The sequence below is a fragment of the Giraffa tippelskirchi genome, chromosome X (assembly GCF_054371585.1).
Source record: "Giraffa tippelskirchi isolate mGirTip1 chromosome X, T2T-mGirTip1v1.2.pri, whole genome shotgun sequence".
NCBI classification, from domain to species: Eukaryota; Metazoa; Chordata; class Mammalia; order Artiodactyla; family Giraffidae; genus Giraffa; species Giraffa tippelskirchi.
In genome coordinates, this window is record NC_137289.1 from 144,452,067 (window position 1) to 144,473,315 (window position 21,249).

The 21,249-nt window shown below is 40.6% G+C and overlaps 1 protein-coding gene across 1 annotated transcript in view; it reads right to left on the minus strand.

Moving 5' to 3' along the window:
* The window catches only part of FRMPD4 (FERM and PDZ domain containing 4), a 765,281-nt gene that overhangs the window by 43,699 nt on the left and 700,333 nt on the right, over positions 1-21,249 (minus strand). The window contains exon 8 of the mRNA XM_081566626.1: positions 2,333-2,378. Coding sequence (XP_081422752.1) covers positions 2,333-2,378 — 46 coding nt within the window. The remainder of the gene's footprint in view (positions 1-2,332; positions 2,379-21,249) is intronic.

The window sequence follows — 21,249 nt, forward strand, 5'->3', positions numbered from 1 at the left end:
GCTTTACCAAAATACATCTGTTCACTGCAGAGAAATGAAGAAGAGTGGATAGATTTGAAGTAGGTGTGAGTGACTACTGGTTTAAATGAAATAATCTGAAGACAGATGAGTGTACTTTCTAAGGAAGGAATCACTGGGTCATGAGGTAGTGGATGTGAAAGACCCTTGGATGGGATGCCATCTGACCCTCTCCTCACATAGATGAGGAAACTGGGATTGGAGCAGCTGTGGGAGTCACCTGTTACACTGTTGGGAGCTAGATCTCCAGTTCTGGTGCTTTTACATCCTACTGTCTCCTGAGATTTCAAATCCAAGTGTGTGTGTATGTGTATGCATATGTGTGTGTCTAGTTGTGTCAAACAGTTGGCACTAAAAGTAACACTCAATATTAAACTGCTTTTAATATATGTAGCAATGTTCCTCCATGGCATAACTTGGTGTCTTGTGATCTTATTACAAACTTGAGTATATATTTTTTCCTGCCTAAAATGCCAAGCCTATAGTGCTTAGGAAGAAAATTTTATGACAGGGGAGATGAAGAGTTTGGTCAGAAGATGGAGACTGGCAAATACCAGAGCCTTTGAACTGATGTAGAAATCTTTATGGGGAAGAAAAAAGAGTATAGTATAAGCAGGTTGGAATTTCTGCTGTCCCACCTGAAGGCCACACAAGGTACTGACAGTAAACGTTTGGGGAAAAAATCTGAAGGAATTGGACTTGGTATTTTTTAGTTCACTGCCCATGTGTGAAATTCACAAGCAATGGCAAATCTATAGAAATAAATAAATAGTTAATTAGTGGCTGCTCAGGAATAAGGGTAGGAAAAGGGATTCACGGTAAATGGGAATAAGGAATCTTGTTGGGGTGATACACATGTTCTCAGACTGGATAGTGGTGACAGTTGCATACCTCAATAAACTTTATAAAGATCATGGAATTATATACTTACAATGGATGAAGTTTATGATATGCAAATTACACCATGATAAAGTTGTTTTAAAAAAAATCATGGGAACTGAAGGCAGTACAATTTTAATCATCCCCCACCCTTCTGACAACCTACTGAAATGTCCAACATCTGCACCAAATTATTATTATTCTTTGTTATTAATTATATATATATTTAAAAGTTTATTTTTAATTGAAAGATAATTGCTTTACAAGATTGTATTGCTTTCTGCCATACATCAATTTGAATCAGCTATAGGTATACATATATCCCCTCCCTCTTGAACCTTCCTCCGACCTCCCACCTCATCTCACCCTTCTAGGTTGTCACAGAGCCCTGGTTTGAGCTCCCTGAGTCATACAGCAAATTCCCACTGGCTTATCTGTTTTACATATGGTAGTGTGTATGTTTCCATGCTACTCTCCACATTCATCCCACCCTCTGCTTTCCCCTCGACCCCGTGTCCACAAGTCTGTTCTCTCTGAGTCTCCACTGCTGCCCTACAAATAGGTTCATCAGTACCATCTTTCTAGATACCATATATATGTGTTAATATATAATATTTGTTTTTCTCTTTCTGACTTACTTCACTCTGTATAATAGGCTCTAGATTCATCCACCTCATTAGAACTGACTCAAATGCATTCCTTTATATGGCTGAGTAATGTTCCATTGTATATATGTACCACTGCTTCTTTATATACTCACCTGTCGATGGACATCTAGGTTGCTTTCATGTCCTAGCTATTGTAAATAGTTGTTTTGAATGATATCTTTATTATTACACTTTTTAAAATTTCATACTTGTCCTAACCACTTACTAAGGCCCATCAGGTATAAGTCCAAGATATTTTCAAATCCATCCACCTCTTCCCATCATTACTCTACTTCAGATCACAATTACTTCTCACTGGAATTACTCCCACAAGCTTGATCATCTGCTTCCCGGGATCATATACCAGCTATCAGCATATTCCAGTTATTTCTCAACTTTAAAGTCCCACCAAATTATTTAGATGGGGATAAGGAAAATAATCATGCTTTAATTTCTTACAATTAGATATCCCCTTTAGACTTGTGATTCTTAACCTGGAAACTTAAAAGAATCACAAGGAAATTCTTGAGTTTCGTGTCATTTCCAGATGTGAGAGGCACATAGGACTGAAAAGCTGATTTCTAAGATATTTGGGAAATGCATCACTTTCTTTTCTCTCCGATGAAGGGTTTCTATCATAGAGTACAAAATACATATAATCAAGATTTTGGAACTGGTACTATGAATGCATGCTATTTCTCTCTGCTGTTATTCACTGGAGTGGAGTGGGAGGAGGAGACTGGAAATCTGAGGACACACATAGGCACTTTTACTCACAGGACACTTACAGGGTAAGGCTGAATAACAGTGAGGAGTATCGACTCTTTGCAGCTTCTGTAAGAGAGAGGAAAAAAAGTATTTATGACATGCACAGAGCCTGGGCTCTACCAGTGACGGTGCTCTTTTGAAACAAAGTGTGTGATGTTGGCGAATGTTCCTTGGACTCCCAGGGCAGAGATTCAAAAGGCTCAGAAGTGAGCTCTCAGACCACAGAGAAAACCAGAATCAAATGTTTACCCAGTGGAAAGCCTCCTGTTCGATTTATATTGGGTGATATAATCTGCAACACTGAACAGCAGGGCCCTAAAATAAAACTCGCTGAAGGAAGGTCGGATTTTAAAAGCATCGACTGAGTCTCTCAAAATTGATTCTCCCCTTCTGACTTTCCTTTAGCTGCTTAAAATGTCTGTGCAATTTTCTGGAAGGGGATAGATTTTTTAAAATGCTATCAATTCACTGAACATCATTATCTTCTTAGGGTCAGCATCAGGAAAAGAAAAATGTCACTGTAGGTTTCTTATGTAAAAACAGGATCCCGGCAAATGTGACTTCCCATGTTGTGTGGCTTTCTAAGGCTAAGGTAACAATGCCTAGGATCATGAGCCGATAAACATTTTAGAAGGGCACTCGTTGGGAAATATTGTTCACCATAGGGAACACTGTTTAGCCAAGAGCAGGACAATGTAATACAATGTCATGGTTTATTTAATTTCCCCCAAGTAACCCAAACCTTTCAAATAACTTGACCCCTTGAGGAAAAATCTTATTATAGGTTGTAATAGTTTTTCTTCCTTCCTTTGTTCCTTTTTTATATCGAGTAGGAGAAAGGTCAGTTGCCAATTTGTTGAGGAGGGGCTGACTTTTTCTACAGTTTAGGTGGTAATTAATTACCTGCTTTTGTGATGTCCTGCCCAAATGATTCAAGAGAAGGGAATCTATTGTGGTGCTGTTCCTTTGGAGAAGTCACGACAAATTGCATTTCTAGCATTAGGTACTCTTCAACCCCTCACTATAAGCCCATTGCCTGGGAAGGACCACGTGATTTGCCACAGGCGCGGTGGCGGTTGGGCCCTGATGGAGGGAGTGGGGGTGGAGAAGAAGAGAACTCAATGAGGAGGGAAAAGAGGACTAGAACTCAAGAAGTGGATGAAGAAGCAGAACAGTTAGGATGATGTTGATGGTGGGGAGAGGCCTATCTGATCCCATCAATTCCTAGTTGCCAAGGGTTGACAGAAAGCCCCACTAACTGGAGTGGCAAGACCGTGTTCCCATTAGATGGAATAATAGAGCAACAGTGTAATCAAATGAGAATTTGGTGAATGAGACAAATGGCGGTGCATGGCTGGTGGCCATGGAGCCTCGTGCAGCAGTTCTGGGGAGCAGTCTGGCACACCTAGGCAAACTTCAGCCTCACAGCACTAGGACTGAGCCATTCCACTCTGGTTTACATCCCAAAGAAATCTGTCCACTAGCCTTGGAGGGAAAGTGGATGAGGATGTTCCCAGTCAGGGGACGTATGGACGTGAAACACTGGAGGCAAGGTGGGCGTCCCCCTCTAGCAGGGTGGGCATGTGAATGGGTGGACCAAGTGTCATGGAACGATGTGGCAGGAAGACTTAGAGTGTGGGCAGCCGGGGTGTGTGCCGGTTTGTCCTGCCTGGCCTGCTCTACCCAAGGCTGTCCCCAGAGCCCTCAGCAGTAGGCAATGGGCTCAGAACATATCCTTGGGGCACAGCTGATTGGACCCAAGTGTTGGAATGAGCCCATTGGATGTCCTCTCTCCAGAACCAGAACTAAGAGATACAGACAATGAGCTGGAAGCTAAGTCACAGTCATGACTGAATAAGAGGAAAGGTTACAGATGCCAGGGTCCCCTGAGCAGGCCTAGTTCCCACCATTCCTGAGGGCTGGTTGTTCACCATTTTACATCAATAAAATGACTGAAGACAAATATCTCAGTATGATATCTGTCGTCAGTTCTGGGAATGGGCTTTTATTTTTCGTTTCACTCATCTGTAAGTACTTAATTATCACCTGCCAGACAAGAAGAATTAACTCCATAGTGCTTTGGGTCCCTAAGGATTCTAATCCTAGAAGGAAAAAAAGATGGAAGCCACATGTGTTCATATATTAGAGAATGCCACAATGACTGAGGCAGGTTCAGCTGAGGCCTGATGCCAGTCACCCCTACGTGCCAAAACAGGGTGTTACATACTTTCAAAGGAGAGATTAAAACCAGAGTTTGGGACCCTTTTTCATCTTGGGGTATTAATCATGACTTAACTGAAAAAAAGGTAACAGGGAAAGGCCAGTGGAAGCAGCACATGGCCAAAGAGCAGAGGCTATGTTTGAAAAATTATTACCCTTCCACCGAGACAGGCTCCAAGTGTGCAATTCCTGTGATGATATCTGGAAGACACAGTAGATATGGTGCCCTGGGGTCACTGAATAAAGGCATTGCTCAACTGAGCTTCTTCCAGGGCAAGAGGGCCTTACTGGAAAGATGTAGAAGCTAAGGAGTGTTGGACACAGCCAGTCACTGGGTACTATCTGATTCAAGGGACCTGCAGTTTGAAGAACCCAACAGAGAAATCTTCTAGAAATATGCACAGGTACCCATAAGTCAACCGTCATGATCTTCCATGGACAGAGGAAACCAATACTGGATTACCTTGGTGTCAAAACAGAATTTCCTGCTTTTTACCTCACTGTTCTGGCCTCATTTCAATGTGGATGGGGCCAAAGCTGGAGAAGAATCTTGGGGGAATGCCCCTTAACACAGGCTTCCCAAGTTGGAAATAGCGGCAAGGGAGAAATTTTGTGGCGTTGGCAGTTTTGACTATCATGTGACAAATGAGCATTTTGATGACAGAATAAGAGCTATTGTGATTACAAGTGTTCAAATGATTGGAGAAATTTTCTGAACCTGCTTAATATACTTGTGGACCTGCCTGAGATTTGAATGAAGACCTGGACCTAGAGAGCTGTTCTGAACAAGCAAAGAGGGGAAAGACAGTTGCTTTACAATTTTATCCTGAGACCTAACTGCTACATTTACCCCCAACTTTACTTTATTTAAAACTGACTTGAATAGATCAGATTATTTGAATCCAAACAGTCCTTAACTAAGACAGTGAGTGCTGAAAATTTGAAGAAGAAACAATAAAATGGTAAGTGCAAGAATGAGGGGTCTGATGTGGTAGGGTGGGGGAGAATGAATAGGACCACAAGGCTGTGGAAAAGATGCTCATTTTCCCTGGAGCAATGCTCACTGGCACTGTATTTGTAATTTGTTCATTTCCAGAAAAAGAAAACATTCACAGCTCCAGTACAGCCTGTTAGGAGCAGACAAACCCCTGGGGAAGGACTCATTATTCATGTTAGATGCTAACAAAATAAACATAGACTGCATTAGCTTCCTATTGCTGCTGTAATAAATTAGTGGCTTAAAACAGCACAAATTGGTTATCTTACAAGTCTGGAGGTCAAAAGTCTGCAATGGGCCTCACTAGGCTAAAATCAAGGTGTTAATAGGGCTGCATTCATTCTGGAACCTTTTCCAGATTCTGGAGGCTTCCTATATTCTTTGGTTCGTGGCCCCTTCCTCCGTTTTCAAAAACAGCAATGTAGCATCTTCCAATTTCTCCCTGAGTCTCCTGCATTATTCATTCACCTATAAGGGCCTTTGTGATTACATTGGGTCCACCTGGATAATTCAGGAAAAACTGCTCCATTCTTAACTGAATCACTTCTGCAGAGCCACAGGATCTGGGCATTATGATGTGGATCGGTATTCTGTCCTATCACAGAAGCCAGCTTCATTAGTTATTTTGTGCTGCATAACGACTTACCATAAACTTAGCAGCTTAAAACAACACACATTTATTATCTTACAGTTTCTATGAGTCAGACATATGAGTATGAATTAACTTGGTCATCTTATCCAAGTTCTCTGATGAGACTGCCATCAAGTGCTGCTCAGGGCTAAGGTCTCATCTGAAAGCTCCATTGGGGAAGATCCAATTCCAGGTAGACTTTTCATGGTTTTTGGCAGGATTAAGTAGTTTCTTTCGGGATTGTTGGACCAAGGGCCTCAGTTCCTGCTGGCAGTTGGCTAGAAGTCACCCTTAGGTCTTTGTTACTTGTGCCTCCTCAACATGGCAACTTGCTTCATTAAATCAGCAAAGGGAAAGGAGACAGAATCCTTTGGCAAGATGGAAGGTATAATCTTATGTAACATAATCATAGATGTGACATTCCATCACCTTTGCCATATTTTTTTGGCAAGAAGCAAATCACAGGTCCAACCCATATTAAAAGAGAGGGAAATACACAAAATTATGAACATTGAAAAGGCAGGGATCATCCATGGGGCCATCTAAGATTCTGTCTGCAACACCAACAAAGAAAGATTCACAACCAATTAATCTGTAAGTGTCTCAAAGGTAGTGTCCACGTATGACTTCACCTTACACAGAATATTTTCTTGTCAGGCATGTCAGAAAGAAGCACTGCTCAGTATACATTATTAATTTGAAAATGGAAAGCATTTTCCAAAATATGTCTATTATATTCATAGCATTTAAATTCTGTGTCTATAGTAATTCCCTGTTATTCATCTGAAACATAACCTATATTGATTTTAATTTTACCACTTAATGAGTAAATGATGCTCTCAATTGAAATAAAATATTCCAATATGTTATTTACCATTAGAACTAGGGATGTGTTTTTAGTCTGTTTTCTCTCACTTATAGTTATTTAATTATAATCTCCAGACAAGAACTCCATAATGTTTTGAATTCCTTAGAATTCCTAACCCTAAGATTCTAGGAGAAAATTAAGAAGATCGAAGCCATTTAAAAATAGCCACAACAGACAAATTAGAATTTGGAATGAAAAATGGCTCATTCAAGTAATCAGATAACTTCTTTTTATGAAGGCTTAAAACAGCTAGGGACTTGAAACAAATCCAGTTAGGAGCACATTTAGAGAAGTATAATTTCATACTGAATGCCAAGTGAATTTTCTACTCTTAAAGATTAATCTCAAATTAGAATGCCAATATTTTAAAAAATGATTGAATTTGTGAAAAACATCATTTTAATCCCTATATCACAGTGCTGACCTGCACAGGAAAATATAGTCTAATCTACCCTAAACCACTCTTATAAAATTTACGTTTCATTCCTCTCTTTTCATTCTTTTAACAAAAGTCTTTTCTTAGATTTCTTTGATGGCAAATCCCTTGAAAGACGTTTGGGACACCCAATATCAGTGGTTGCAGGTCATTCTTTGGCATCACAGCCCATTTCAAAATTTCACTGGATATAAAGCAACTATCCTCCAATTAAAAATTTTTGAAAAATTTCATTGGATGGGATTCTGTTGCAGCAAGTGAAGAATCTCAGATTCTAATGAGGTTTTTGGTATTAAAATCCCTTTCAACAATGAAGCTAAAGTTTTTGTTTGCTTTCTCTTAGAGCAGAATAGCTTGACACCTTTCTTTGACTTCCCCATTTGATATTTACATGATCTTAATATTGCAGTATATAATCACATTGGCATGTACTATTGTATATTTCCCTCATAGACTGAATAAACAGATTTCTTAACTAATTCAGAGAGCAACATGAATTTACATGTGAAGAGCAATGAGACTTCATCAGAGATTGGCAAAACAGAATAAAACAAGGAAAAGCAAAACAAACTAAAATATAAAGAATATATTCCATGTCAAAATTCAGGAGGAGTCTTGCTTTTTTTTTTTTTTTTAAAGGGTCTAAACAAGTGAACAATATGATTTTCAACTTCTCCAGTAGAAGTCAGGAATCATTCATGAAGGCTGAAAAGTTAGGCTTTTAAAAGGCAAAATAAAGAGGTAATTTAGGGCGATATATGAAAGATTTTATGAACTGTAAAATCACATCTTAACATAATTCAGAAGACTGATAGGCAGTATTTTTATTTGGAAAGAAAGGTGGTAAGGCACAGTGAAATGGTGTTTGAACTCTCACTTCTAAGTATACATAAGTCTTTCTTCTTGTTGAACTTCAGAGTTCTTCAAAGAAGATAGAAAAATATCCTTTTCAGCTAGCTAGTGCATCTCAGCCCTTAAACTCTCTGCTGGTGGATAGTCATTCTTTATGGGAAGAAGAACAGATAAACAGTATTTCACCAATGATGCTTTTTTCAGAAGAACATCACAATCCTAGGTGTTGGCGAAAAGTTGGTTTGGGTTCATCTTTACCATCTCATGGAAAAATCTGAACAAACTTTATGGCTAACGCAGTATTTTCTCTTCTTACCTGAACCTGGAGATACGAAAAAAAACCCAGAGATTTCTGATGACTAGTCATAATATAAAGTCAGTTGCTGGCAAAGCTGGAGGAAATAACGTTGTCCCTCCTTTTTAGAAAAGTCACCACAGGACTACTTGAAATGGAGGTTTAATGCTTCATCCAGTTGACCTTTCTACCATTCTCAACAGAGACTGCAATTATCCACTGTATCAGTTCCTAACAGGTACCGAAGCCATTAGCTGCAGAGGATGGAAACAGCTAACAATCAAGCATGCAAACAAGGTCAACACATTAAGTGTGATCTGTCATGGACTTCATGAAACATCAACACTCTCCCCACTGTTGCTGCACATTGCCTTACTTCAATAACTGCAAAGAGGAGGAACCAGATTATCTGTCATTTTATTACTAAGGTTCAAGGGATGTGGAGAAAGGAAACAGGCATAATGAAGCCACCATAGTTATCAGGTCAGCAAAGACAGAGGGGATGAATCATAGAATTCACTTGTCCAGGAGCACTGGCTTGCCTTTTACCAATTCTACAATCTCTCTCATTACCATTTTCTCCTTGAATGAGGGGTGATATTGCTGATACAACCAAACGCTGCCTGCAAGAGATGAACTTCAGCTTTAAGGACGCACATAGGCTCAAAGTAGAGGAACGGAAAATGATATTCCATGTAAACAGAAACCAAAACAGAGCATGGTAATTATACTCATATCAGACAAAATAGGCTTTAAGGCTAAAAAGGTAACAAAAAAGATCACTATAATGATAAAAAGGATTAATTCATTAAGAAGACATAATAATCATGAACATATTGGGTTGGCCAAAAACTTCTCTCGGGTTTTTCCATAGATGTAATGGAAAAATCCAAGTGAATTTTTTGGCCAACCCGATATATGCACCCAAATCAGAGCACCGAAATATACTAAGCAAATACTAACAGATCTGAGGGGCTTCCCTGGTGGCTCAGTGGTAAAGAATCTGGCTGCTAATGGAGGAGACTTGGGTGCAATCGCTGGGTTGGAAAGATCCCCTGGAGAAGGAAATGACAACCCACTCCAGTATTCTTGTCTGAGAAATCCCACGGACAGAGGAGGCTGGCGGGCCGTAAAAGAGTTGGACACAACTTAGTGACTAAACAACAGATTTGAAGTGAGAACAAGTTTGGTAGCCAAAGCAACAGTGAAGAGAATTTAAGGAAAGATTCTTATTAAGTACTATGTTAAAGGGTTCACCCTGAACAACTGTATAATCATACTGTTTATCTTTTCCCATCTGCACGAAGGCTCCAAAGACGGTCCTCAATGAACCACACTTTTGGGGACTCACATAACTTTGTGTAGTCTTCTCCCACTGAGTCTGGACTAGTTCTGTGACTTACTTTTGACAAACAGAGTATTACGGAAGTGACACTGCATGACTTCCAGGCCTTGATTAGAAGAATCCCAGAAGCCCTGCAGTGTCCACGTGGGTATCTTGGAACGTTCACTCTATGAGAAGCCAGCTGTCAGAGAAGTTCAGCAACCCTGTGATCACCCTGTGGAGAAGCAGCGTGGGGAGAGGGAAACTGGCCTGGTCAGACACAGTGGTGTCGGCTGTCTAAGTCCACGTGACAACACAGGTGTGAAAAAGCCACCTTGGATAGCCAATCCAAACGAGTCTTTATCCTGCCCCTGCTCCAGCTGTCACTGAACTGAAGCCACGCGAGTGACAGCAGTGAGAACCATGTGAATGAGCCCCATCAACCCACAGCATCATGAGATAAGAAACTATTTTCTTAAGCCATTTCATTTGTTGGGTGGTGACAGAAAACTGAAACATCATCTGTCTATAAAGAGTTTGCAAACTATTTTTTTAAAAAAACAGCCAAATGAGTCCAAGGGCTTTGAAATTGAACATGGCTCCCTTATCAAGGAAGGTTAAGTGTCTAATCTAATGACTCCACAGGATATCCGGAATGGATACTTTAAAAAAAAAAATCTGCCATACAAACATATGTGGAAATGTGGAAAAGGATGCCCTAATTATTGGACATGGGGTAGCACAATTGTAACATTAACTATGAGCTTTTCGAGATTGGGGTAGTGGGGAAAAGAACTATAAACTCAGGGGAGGGGAAAAGATCCAATCAGAGTCTTGGACTAAAAATGCTTCACTACAAAAAAGAATTTTGAAGGCACAATTGCTGTTACCTTGTGGGGTATGTATTTGAACTTGCTACAGAAAGGATTAAAGCACATTATAATTTTAGGCTTAGAATTAATGGCTTACATACAATCCAACGACTTGAATATAAACCTAGGGAGAGACCAGAATTCTTTGAACAGTCCAACTCACATTTGACAGATTGTGTTTAAGGCTTAAGCTGTGCTTTTCTTTTAAAGAATATTAGGCTATTGGGTTAAAATCCATATAAATGATGCAGTGATTATCAAAATTAACATTCTAATGAAATTGTCTCATTTCAAGTCCTTTTCTTAAATTGCATTTTTTAAACCTTTGCAGTAAAATTTCAGGTTAGGCACTCTGACTTTGTAAACGGCTACTACTAACAGAGTTTTATTTGCATAATAATATTTGGTTTTGGTTTGACCTAAATTTTTTGTTCAATTAATTCATTTCTTTTTTTTTCTGAATGAATATTATCTTTGGCCTTTGAAGAATCTTTAACTAATGGATGAAACTGGTACTTGCATTTAAGACTGAAAAAGGGCAGCAGGATCTCTTGTGATAAAAATTATTTTACACATCTATATGATACTAAACGGTTCTCACCTCATTCATTCCTTCAGCAAGTATTGAGTATCTAGCAGAGGAGAGGCATTTGGGATATGGCAGGAGGGCATTTGGCAGTGTCGAGAGACATTTATGATTGTCACAATGAGGGTGGCTGCTATTGGCATCCAGTAGACAGATACCAGGGATGCTGCTAACATCTGACACTACACAGGACAGCCACCTACAACAAAGAAATTTCTGCCCAAAATGTCAGTAGTGCTGAGACTGAGAAACCTGAGGCTACATCAGATGTACCTCCACCCCTGCCCCAGGGAAAACTACTATCCTGGCACCGAACACAACAGAATAGTTGATCCCCAGTGGGAACTTATCTTAATATAATCACATAGCATAAATGATTTTCCTTTCTTCTTTCACTTTGAGTTGTGTTTAAGATACATCCAAGTCGGACTGTGCAACTGTCTGAATGTATCACAATTTCCTTATCCATTTTACCACTGAGGGATATTTGAGTGATTTTCAGTTGGAGGTTGCAAAGAATACTGTTACTATGAACAGGCTTGTGCATGTCTTTTGGTGAATATATGTAGGCATTATTGTTTGGTATATCCCTAGGAGTGGAACTGCCAGGTCATAGGGTATACATATGTTCAGGCCGAGACCTTGTTTTATGGGGCTACATCATTCTTTCCAGATTTCGTGATGTTTGTATGTCTTAAATTCTATTCTGATAGTTTTCCTTTACCTTATTCTTCTACTCTAGCGCTTTCTATTCTGCTGGCTACTGGAACAAGCTGCAGTCCATCAATATATACATCAATATACATCTTACATCTGTAAAAGCAGGGAGCTTGGACTAAATCAGTAGTTTCCAAATTGTGCTCCATGCAACCCTTCTCAGATAGGAACATGTGCCAGTGGAAAGAGCCCTGTATACCCCTGTGCTTCTTCAACCGGAAATCCTCCACTGATTTATGTATTGAGACTGTGGGTTAGAGTTCTGTTGAAAAAAGGGTTCTATTGCTAAAAGCATTAGGAAAACTAATGGATAAAATGATTGCTATTGCTTCATCGAATTCCAATAAACCTTCTTAGCCTGCAAATCTAAATCCCATTTTGAGTTTCCAAGAAGGTATTCAGCATCCTCTGCTAATTTAAAATTCTTTTTCTCAATGAAAAGCAAAAAGAACAAAGGTTTATTGGATTTTGTTGCTTTTCTATTCTTTATATTTTAAGAATGACAATAATATTATTTGCAATTTTATACTGCAATTGCAGAGCAATTCAGTAATAATCATGACACCCTAGGAGCTAGGTAATATTATCTTCATTTTACTGATAAGAAAATGAGGCTCAGAAAGGTTATAGCACTTTTAATGAAGTCAAATGTCTGGAAAGTGGTGGTGTTTTCTTCCCTGACCCTAGAGTTTGGGTTTGGCTAAGGCCCGGCTTTGGCCAACAGAAGAGGTACAGACTGATCAGAATGCCAGATCCCAGGTCAGAGTCTACACTTCAAAGGCCTTGCATGTTCCTGCTTGCTTATTCATGCTTTCCATAACCATAAGCACACCACACTCTGGTCCAAAGAGGATGAGAGACTTGTGATACAGACTTGAACCGAGCCTGTCTGTTCCAGGCAGGCCCAGCCAAGATCAACGGAGCCACTTCAACCAGTTTCCAGATGTGTGAGAAAGAAATGCTTATTTCGAGCCACAAAAGGACAAATATTGGATGATTCCACTTAGATGAAATATCTGGGATAGGCAGATTCATGCATACAGAAAGTACACTGAGCTGCCCAGGGACTGAAAAGAGGGAGCAATGGCGAGTTCTTGCTCGGTGGGTCCAGAGTTTCTATTTGGGGTGATGAGAGTTTTGGAAATAAGTAGTAATGAAGGTTACAAAACATTGTGAGAGTAATGAATGCCTCTGAATCGTACACTTAAAAGTGGTGAACACGCCAAATTCTATGTTATATGTATTTTACCACAATAAAAGAGACATGTTCATTGTTATTAGCCACTGAGATCTTGTGGTTATTTGTTCTGAAGCAACTGCTGACTGATTGATATATGCTCTATCTAATTGTATGACAGGTGTCATGTGGGGAAGAATGAGAGTTTGATGGGACAGTGAATATGAGTAGGAGAGAAGAAGGACTCACGATCTGGTCTGCCAAGTGAAATCTCTCCATGTTAAAAATAACTTGGGCTGTGGGCCATGGAAGGAACAGATTGCTGGGCCAATTAACAGAGACCATTTATCAGTGGCTTATGCCATCTCAGGGTCATTGCCATGGATGCACTGCTGTCATGGGTTATGTGACATGACCAGAGGAATTCAGCAAGCTGGAAACACTTTGAAAACATTAAACAGTTTGAAGCCCATACACACTTGTAGCCTAAAAGAGACTAGAAAGAGACAGGGAGTGTCATATGCTGAATTGAAGCTGTTAGAAAGCGTAGTTCATATCCTGAGTCAATTCCTGAAGAAAAAAATCATATTCTTATGCAATTCAAGTCAATTAGACTTGACAGCCACTTTCCATTTCCCTTAGTTCTCAAGACATTTATGTTTGATTCTGCTCTATCAGTGCTGACTTCACCTTCTGCTCAACAGTCCTGTAGTGCTCGCTCAATACAGGAATTTAATATATTTTTAAGCGAAAAAATTAAACAGAGGTCCAGGGATTGTCATGGAATATGTGGCACAATCACCAAATGGGAGGTGGCAGCTGAAACCTTTTTTATACATATGATGGGGGGCATGAGATTGTTCAAAAAATGAGGCAGTCGACAAAAGTCTCAGCAGCAAGTGATGTGACTGCAAATGGAAATAATAATAATAATCATAATGGTAATAATCATAATAATAGGCTTGTTCAGAGGATTATTGTGAGGACAAATTATAGATGGGGGAACTGCTTTTCATATCTTGGAAGAAAGGTGCTACGTAAATTCCAGTTCTTTTTCTTTTTGTTATTTTTCCTTAAATACTGCCAAAAAAAAAAAAAAAGATCCAAGTGGGTGGATGAGAGCAGGATTGAGGGAGGAAGGGAAGAGAAAATAATTTAAAGAAGCAAGTGATGGAAGTACTACTTGGCCATTGCCTTGGCTTTAATAACCTTCATCCACCTAGCCACACAGCTATGTAGGTGGGGGGTGATTGTGAGATTCTATTCCCCCTTCTTGCTCCTAGTCAGGAAATAACTAGATTTTATGTTCATTTTTTAAAGAGCATTCACTCCATCTTGTTGATGTGGCTGTTGCCTTCACTTCCATCACTGTCCTCTGTGTTTTTAGCACTGACTGAGAACATTCCTCCTAGGGAACTGTACATGCCAGGTCCCAAGGGCGGACATGGATACTGGGGCTCTAGGGCAGAGAGTCAGTGAGCAAAGGCCAGTATGTGCACCTGTTGTTTGGAACTCAGCATTTCAGAAGACAAGGCTGAAAGGCAGCTTGTTGGACTCCATGGGGATGGTCAACTTTGCCAAGTGAGATAGTAATGAGAAGCTTATGGCTTTCATGACAAACAGGACATGAATTGTTTCTCAAATTAATTCATTTAATAATAACCTATAAGTGGTGTGTTACAGTCCCCTACTATTATGGTGTTACTATCGACTTCTCCTTTTATGGTTGTTAGCATTTAATAACCTATAATGGAAAAGAGCCTGAAAAATATATGTATATACAAATATACACACATATATGTGTGCATATTTATATATGTAATTGAGTCACTTTGCTGTACACCTGAAACTAACACAACATTGTAAATTAACTATCACTATCACTCGCATGCTTAGTCATGTCCGACTCTTTGCAACCCCATGGACTGTAGCCCGACAGGTTCCTCTATCCATGGGATTCTCCAGGCAAGAATAAGGGAGTGGATTGCCATTTCCTTCTCCAGGGGATCTTCCTGACCCAGGGATCGAACCCGTGTGTCCTGCATTGGCAGGAGGGTTCTTTGTCACTGTGCCACTTTGGTTTTAAAAAAAGTAAAAAAATGAATTCATTCAATAACCACATTTGGGGAAAATGACTTTTCTTTCATCAAGCAGTGGAATGTCTCTTGTCTCCTTTCTCCTTGATCTACTTGAAAGCAATCTTGAACCACCTTACTGAGTCACACCATGTTCCTTCTCAAAATATGACAATTTTCAAAAGCATCTCAGATTCAAAGAAGATTCATAAACTTTTTCTCCCAGTAGTGGATACCCCTGGTAGCTCTCCACTTACATTTCAGCTTTAAAGACCACTAGACTTGATTAAACAAATGTTTGACATTCCCATCCTACGCACTGACGACTGTTCTAGGCTATATGGATACACTAGTGAACAGAGAAAACAATCCAAGCCTGTCTGGGACTGTCATTCTCTGGAACTATCCAGGACTCAGGAATTTGAAAAGAGGATGCCTTAGCTGGCTGGCAGTGCCCTGGGTGAGGCCTTCCACCTCTGGCCACCTGTTTTCTCATTCAGAAGATGCAGAAACGGGACCAAACCTCAAACAACGAGTTTCTCCTAAGACCCAAAGCTATTTAGCCATCCAGTGGATGAGTTCCTTATATTAATCAAGCTGTTTTGTTCAATATCATTCACCTAAAACCTCCTGTGACCTCATCTTCAACAACAAGTGATACCCTAGGTTCTTCCTTCAGGACACTTCCTAGGAATGACTCCTTTGAAGTCTTCCCAGATTACCTCATCTATTTCCAGGCCTATTGTTGTCCATGGCAACCTGTCAACATCCATGGACAGCCCTGCAAGGGCAGGTGGGAGGAAAGACTGCTTTTCCCTAAAGAAAAGAGGGAACAAATTGGAAAAGAAGAGAAGAGAAATAACTTGTTTGGCTCCGTAAAGCCACATGGCTTTCATCAGAAGGTTTCAATATGCATCAGAATGGGGATGGTCAGGATCTCTGTGGAGACAACAGTGATCATTTATTTCACACCTACTGTATGCTTTGTTGTTGTTGATAAGTTGCTAAGTTGTATCTGATTCTTGTGATCCGATGGACTGCAGCATGCCAGGATTCCCTGTCCTCCACTATCTCCCGGAGTTTGCTCAAACTCATGTTCATTGAGTTGGTGATGCCATCCAACCATCTCATCCTCTGTTGTCCCCTTCTCTTCCTAACTTCAATCTTTCCCAGCATCAGGGTCTTTTCTGATGAGTTGGTTCTTCACATCAGATGGCCAAAGTATTGAAGCTTCAGCTTCAGCATCAGTCTTTCCAATGAATAGTCATGGTTGATTTCCTTTAGGATTGACTGGTTTGATCTCCTTTCAGTCCAAGGGACTCTTAAGAGTCTTCTCCCGTATCACAGTTTGAAAGCACCAATTCGTCAGTGCTCAGTCTTCTTTATGGTCCAACTCTCACATCTGTACATGACTCCTGGAAAAACCACAGCTTTTACTATACAGAACTTTGTTGGCAAAATGATGTCTCTGCCTTTTAATACGCTGTCTAGGTTTGTCACAGCTTTCCTTTCAAGGAGCAAGCGTCTTTTAATTTCATGGCTGCAGTCATTGTCCAGAGTGATTTTGGAGCCCAAGAAAATCAAATCTGTCACTGTTTCCACTTTTTTCCCTTCAGTTTGCCATGAAGTGCTGGGACTGGATGCCATGATCTTCAGTTTTTGAATGCTGAATTTTAAGCCAGCTTTTTAACTCTGTTCTTTCACCCTCATCAAGAGGCTTTTTACTGTATGCAAGAGACTGTGTAAAGCAGTTTGCACCCAGTATTTCTCATGTACTCCTTCAAGTATATTAGGGTTTGGGTGCTATTATTCTCTGGACATTAAAATACTTTGAGCCCAGGAGCCAGAAATAAAAGAAAAAAAAATACTCATCTACCAAAGCATATATACTCTTGCTGCAGGAGGAAGGTCCTCACTAGTGTGACCCCTGGCTGCATAAAGTAGGATAAGGGATGAGAGATACCTTGACCCACGTGTCTTCATAAACCCTGCTGCCTCCTATTGTTGTTAAGCCATTATTGTTTTTATTATTAATTCCAGTTTCCAGAGCCCTGAGGGAGAGCATTTCAGAAGATATAGAGGAGAGTCTAGCCCAGTGATGGAGTTGGCTCATGTCACTGCAGTGGATAGAACTGCTCCCTGCCCATGCACGCTGCACATTCTTGGGGCTTCTGTCTGAGCTAATCATTGCTGAGGCTCCGAGAATAACTCCTGCAGGAGAAGATAGGATGCTCTAAACTGCTGTCAGCCGTGAGTCTGGATAGCCTGGGAGTGTGGTGTTTTGAAAAGCAGGTTTCTAAAGCAAGATCTTGACACCTGTCCAGTTCAGAAGCCTCACAGGATAGAATTCAGTCTCCTGGGTCTCAGGCCTTGTCAAGTCATGTAACACTGTCTGTTGCCTGGGTGTGTGTCCTGATCAGCATTGGTCCACGAGGGAGAGGGTAAGGCAAGATCGGAAACCATCTGAGTTCAAGTCATCAGAGCTATGTCAGCTTCCATTCATTATTTATCACTGCCGGCACCAGTCCTCTGATGGACTGCTTGACCCTCATCCTCTCTAATCTTTAAAATCATTCTGCAAGGTAGATTTCATTATTTCCATTTTACATGTGAGAAAACAGGCTCTTTTAAAAGAGGTTAAGTATCTTGTCTAAGACCACACAGCTCATTCGAGGTCAAGTCAGGAATCTAACTCAGACTGCCTGTGTCAATGTTCCTTCCCTCTTTCCTTGGTTAAGTCATTATCAGTAATCAGAGTGTCCACATGCCCAAGTTTTGTCTTTCTCTGTTGGCTCCTCCGAGCTTCCCAGGAAGGATACATGCTATGTTCATCTTGACAGGCTGCAAAGCATGTTTCCATATTGTGTCTTTTAATCTCCATAATGCCAGTGACAGGTAAGTATCATTTCCTCCATTTGGTAATTGACTAAAATGTGGAGCAGAAAGGCTAAGCAATTGGATCACTTCACTAGCAGGGCAGGGATGGACAGCTGTAAAGCAGAGAAATGCAGAATGGGGAAAGAGCAACTCTAACTTGTGGGAGATGGGAGGCCAGTTGACAGAGAGCCTCAGGGAAGGCAGCTTTGGAGCTGGGTCTCTATGGATGGGTAGGAGCCTGACAAGGAAAGGGGTTCACAGGTGCACCGAAGGACCCAACAGTTCTGCAAGTAGGAATGCTTTGGGTCTGTTTAGGGAAGAGTGTATTTCTAAGTATAACTAGCACACAAGGTTGGGGTGATGGTTCTTGAGGAAGAGAGAAGGTAGAAAGCATGGCTGGCAGAGCTGAGTGCAAGACCCTGTTGATGCAAGGAATCCTGGAGAGAACCACTCTAGAGTAGCAGAGTCATTATAGAGGGAGAGGGTAGCATCAAATGCTAACAGCCGGCAGAAAGCATTCTGTGCACAGGAAATGAAGTGGAGTTACAGGTGAAAATTTAAATATATGAGTACAATTTGTGTTTAGTGGGTGTCTTACAGCAAAGAAAGCTCTAAAATGCCTGTTGCTACTACAGGAATTTACGAAACCCGTTCATTTTTTTCAGAAGGAGCCCAGACAGAATAAAGGTTTTGAAAACCAAACAGCCAAATTGGGATCTCACTCATTCATAAATTCATTCACTTTTCTTTTCATTCAAACCTGCTACACAATAGGGAAATGAAGAACATAACAGGCTCCTTGTCCTCAAGAAGCCCACAGTCTAGACTGAAGAATTAGCATCACTGCAATGAAGGTGTCATGTAGAAGCATACATGGGAACATGGTGGTATGAAGGGGGAAGGGTCAACACTTCTCAGGGTTTATGTGAAGAAAGTTACACTTGAGGAAGCATTTGCAAAGTAGGAGATGCTTCAACTGGTCTCCAGGGATGGAGGAGGAGTTTACCAGGTGGGTAGGGAAATGAAGGAATTTTGGAGCTGTGGAAATAAGTCCAAAGGAAATAATGTAGGAAGGAAAATGATCCACTTGGGGGCTGTAGAAAGGTTGGTGTAAAACCATAGCAGAGAACAGATAGGGAAAGAGGTTGACCAGGAGTGTGGGCCCGATCACAGAAGGTCTTCAATCTATGTAAGCCATGTGCACTTGACCTCAGATGGCTGTGACCCTGAGGTGGGTGCTTTAAACTGGGACTGGTAAAATCAGTTTTATTTTGAAAAGTTGCCTGAGCCAACAGTGCAGGCAAATATAAAGGTTGTTAGGGAGAAGATGACTCGGTGATGAAGCCATGGTCATACCTTAGAGAAGGTGGCTGCTGCTGCTGCTGCTAAGTTGCTTCAGTCATGTCCGACTCTGTGCGACCCCATAGATGGCAGCCCACATGGCTTAAATGGAGTATGTAAAAATGGGGATGAAGAGGAAGGGAGATACAAACATGATTTGGAGGAAACCTGTGTTCAGAGGCCTCACCTTCTAGATGGTGTCTACGAATGAAAAGATAAAAGGCACAGATGGAATTAATGAAATGGAAACTACAAATGAGGTTGTTCTGGTGCCAGAAGTAGCTGGAGCTCTTGGGTATTCCTAGCAGTTAGTGATCATAGGCACTACCTTCTAATTCACGTGGGTCAGAACTGGAACTATGAAGAGCTCTAATGTGACTGAACTTGTTCTTGAATATCAGTAATCAGGCAAATGGTACTATGGAGAACAGTACAGAGATTTCTTAAAGAACTGAAAATAGAGTTGTCATATGATCCTACAATCCCACTCCTGGGCACACATCCACAGAAACCTCTAATTTAAAAAGATACATGGACCCAATGTTCATAGCAGCACTATTCACAATAGCCAAGACATGGAAACAACCTAAATGTCCATTGACAGAGAAAGGGAGAAAGATATGGTACGTACATACTATGGAATACTACTCAGCCATAAAAATGAATGAAATAATATCTGCAGCAGCATGGATGGACCTAGAGATTATCATACTAAGCGAAACAAGTCAGAGAAAGACAAATATCATGTGATATCACTTACATGTGGAGTCTAAAAAAAATGATACAAATGAACTTCATTACAAAACAATAATAGATTTATAGACATAGAAAACAAACTTATGGTTACCAAAGGTGAAAGCAGGGCAGGGGGTAGTTAATTAGGTGTTTGGGATTAGCAGACACACAGTACAATATGTAAAATAGACAAACAACAAAGACCTTATGTATAGTGCAGGGAACTATTAAATATATTCAATATCTTGTAATAACCTATAAGGGAAAAGAATCTGAAAAACATATTCTTGCCCAGAGAATCCCCACGGACAGAGGAGCCTGGCAGGCTACATACAGTCCATGGGGTTGCAAAGAGTTGGACACGACTGAGCGACTAAGTACACACACGTGTGTATAACTGAATCACTTTGTTTTATACCTGAAACTAACACAGCATTGTAAATCAACTATATTTCAAATTTTTTAAAAAAGTCAACCAAGGAAAGATAAAAAAAGAAGAAGGCAATGGTAAGGGCTGTGAACTCTTGTCTCAGTTGATAACTTTTACATGTGTGTTAGGGAAGGGGGAAATTGTAAAACAGAGAAATGTTATTAATAACCTGGGTAGGGAATAGAGATGATGCCACTAAAGAAGCTGTAATTCAAAGATGAGGGCTTCCCGTGGTGTTTCAGTGGTAAAGAATATGGCTGCCAATGCAGGGTTTGATCCCTGGGTTGGGAAGATCCCAGGAGAAGGAAATGGCCACCAATATTCTCCAGTATTCTTGCCTGGGAAATCCCATGGACAGAGGAGCCTGGTGGGCTACAGTCCATGGGGTCGCAAATAAGTCGGACACGACTGAGCACCTAAAATAATTCAATGATGGCACATCCAGCATCAGCCTGTAAACAACTACAGGACAAAATACACCCTCTTACCAGGAGGAAAAATCTG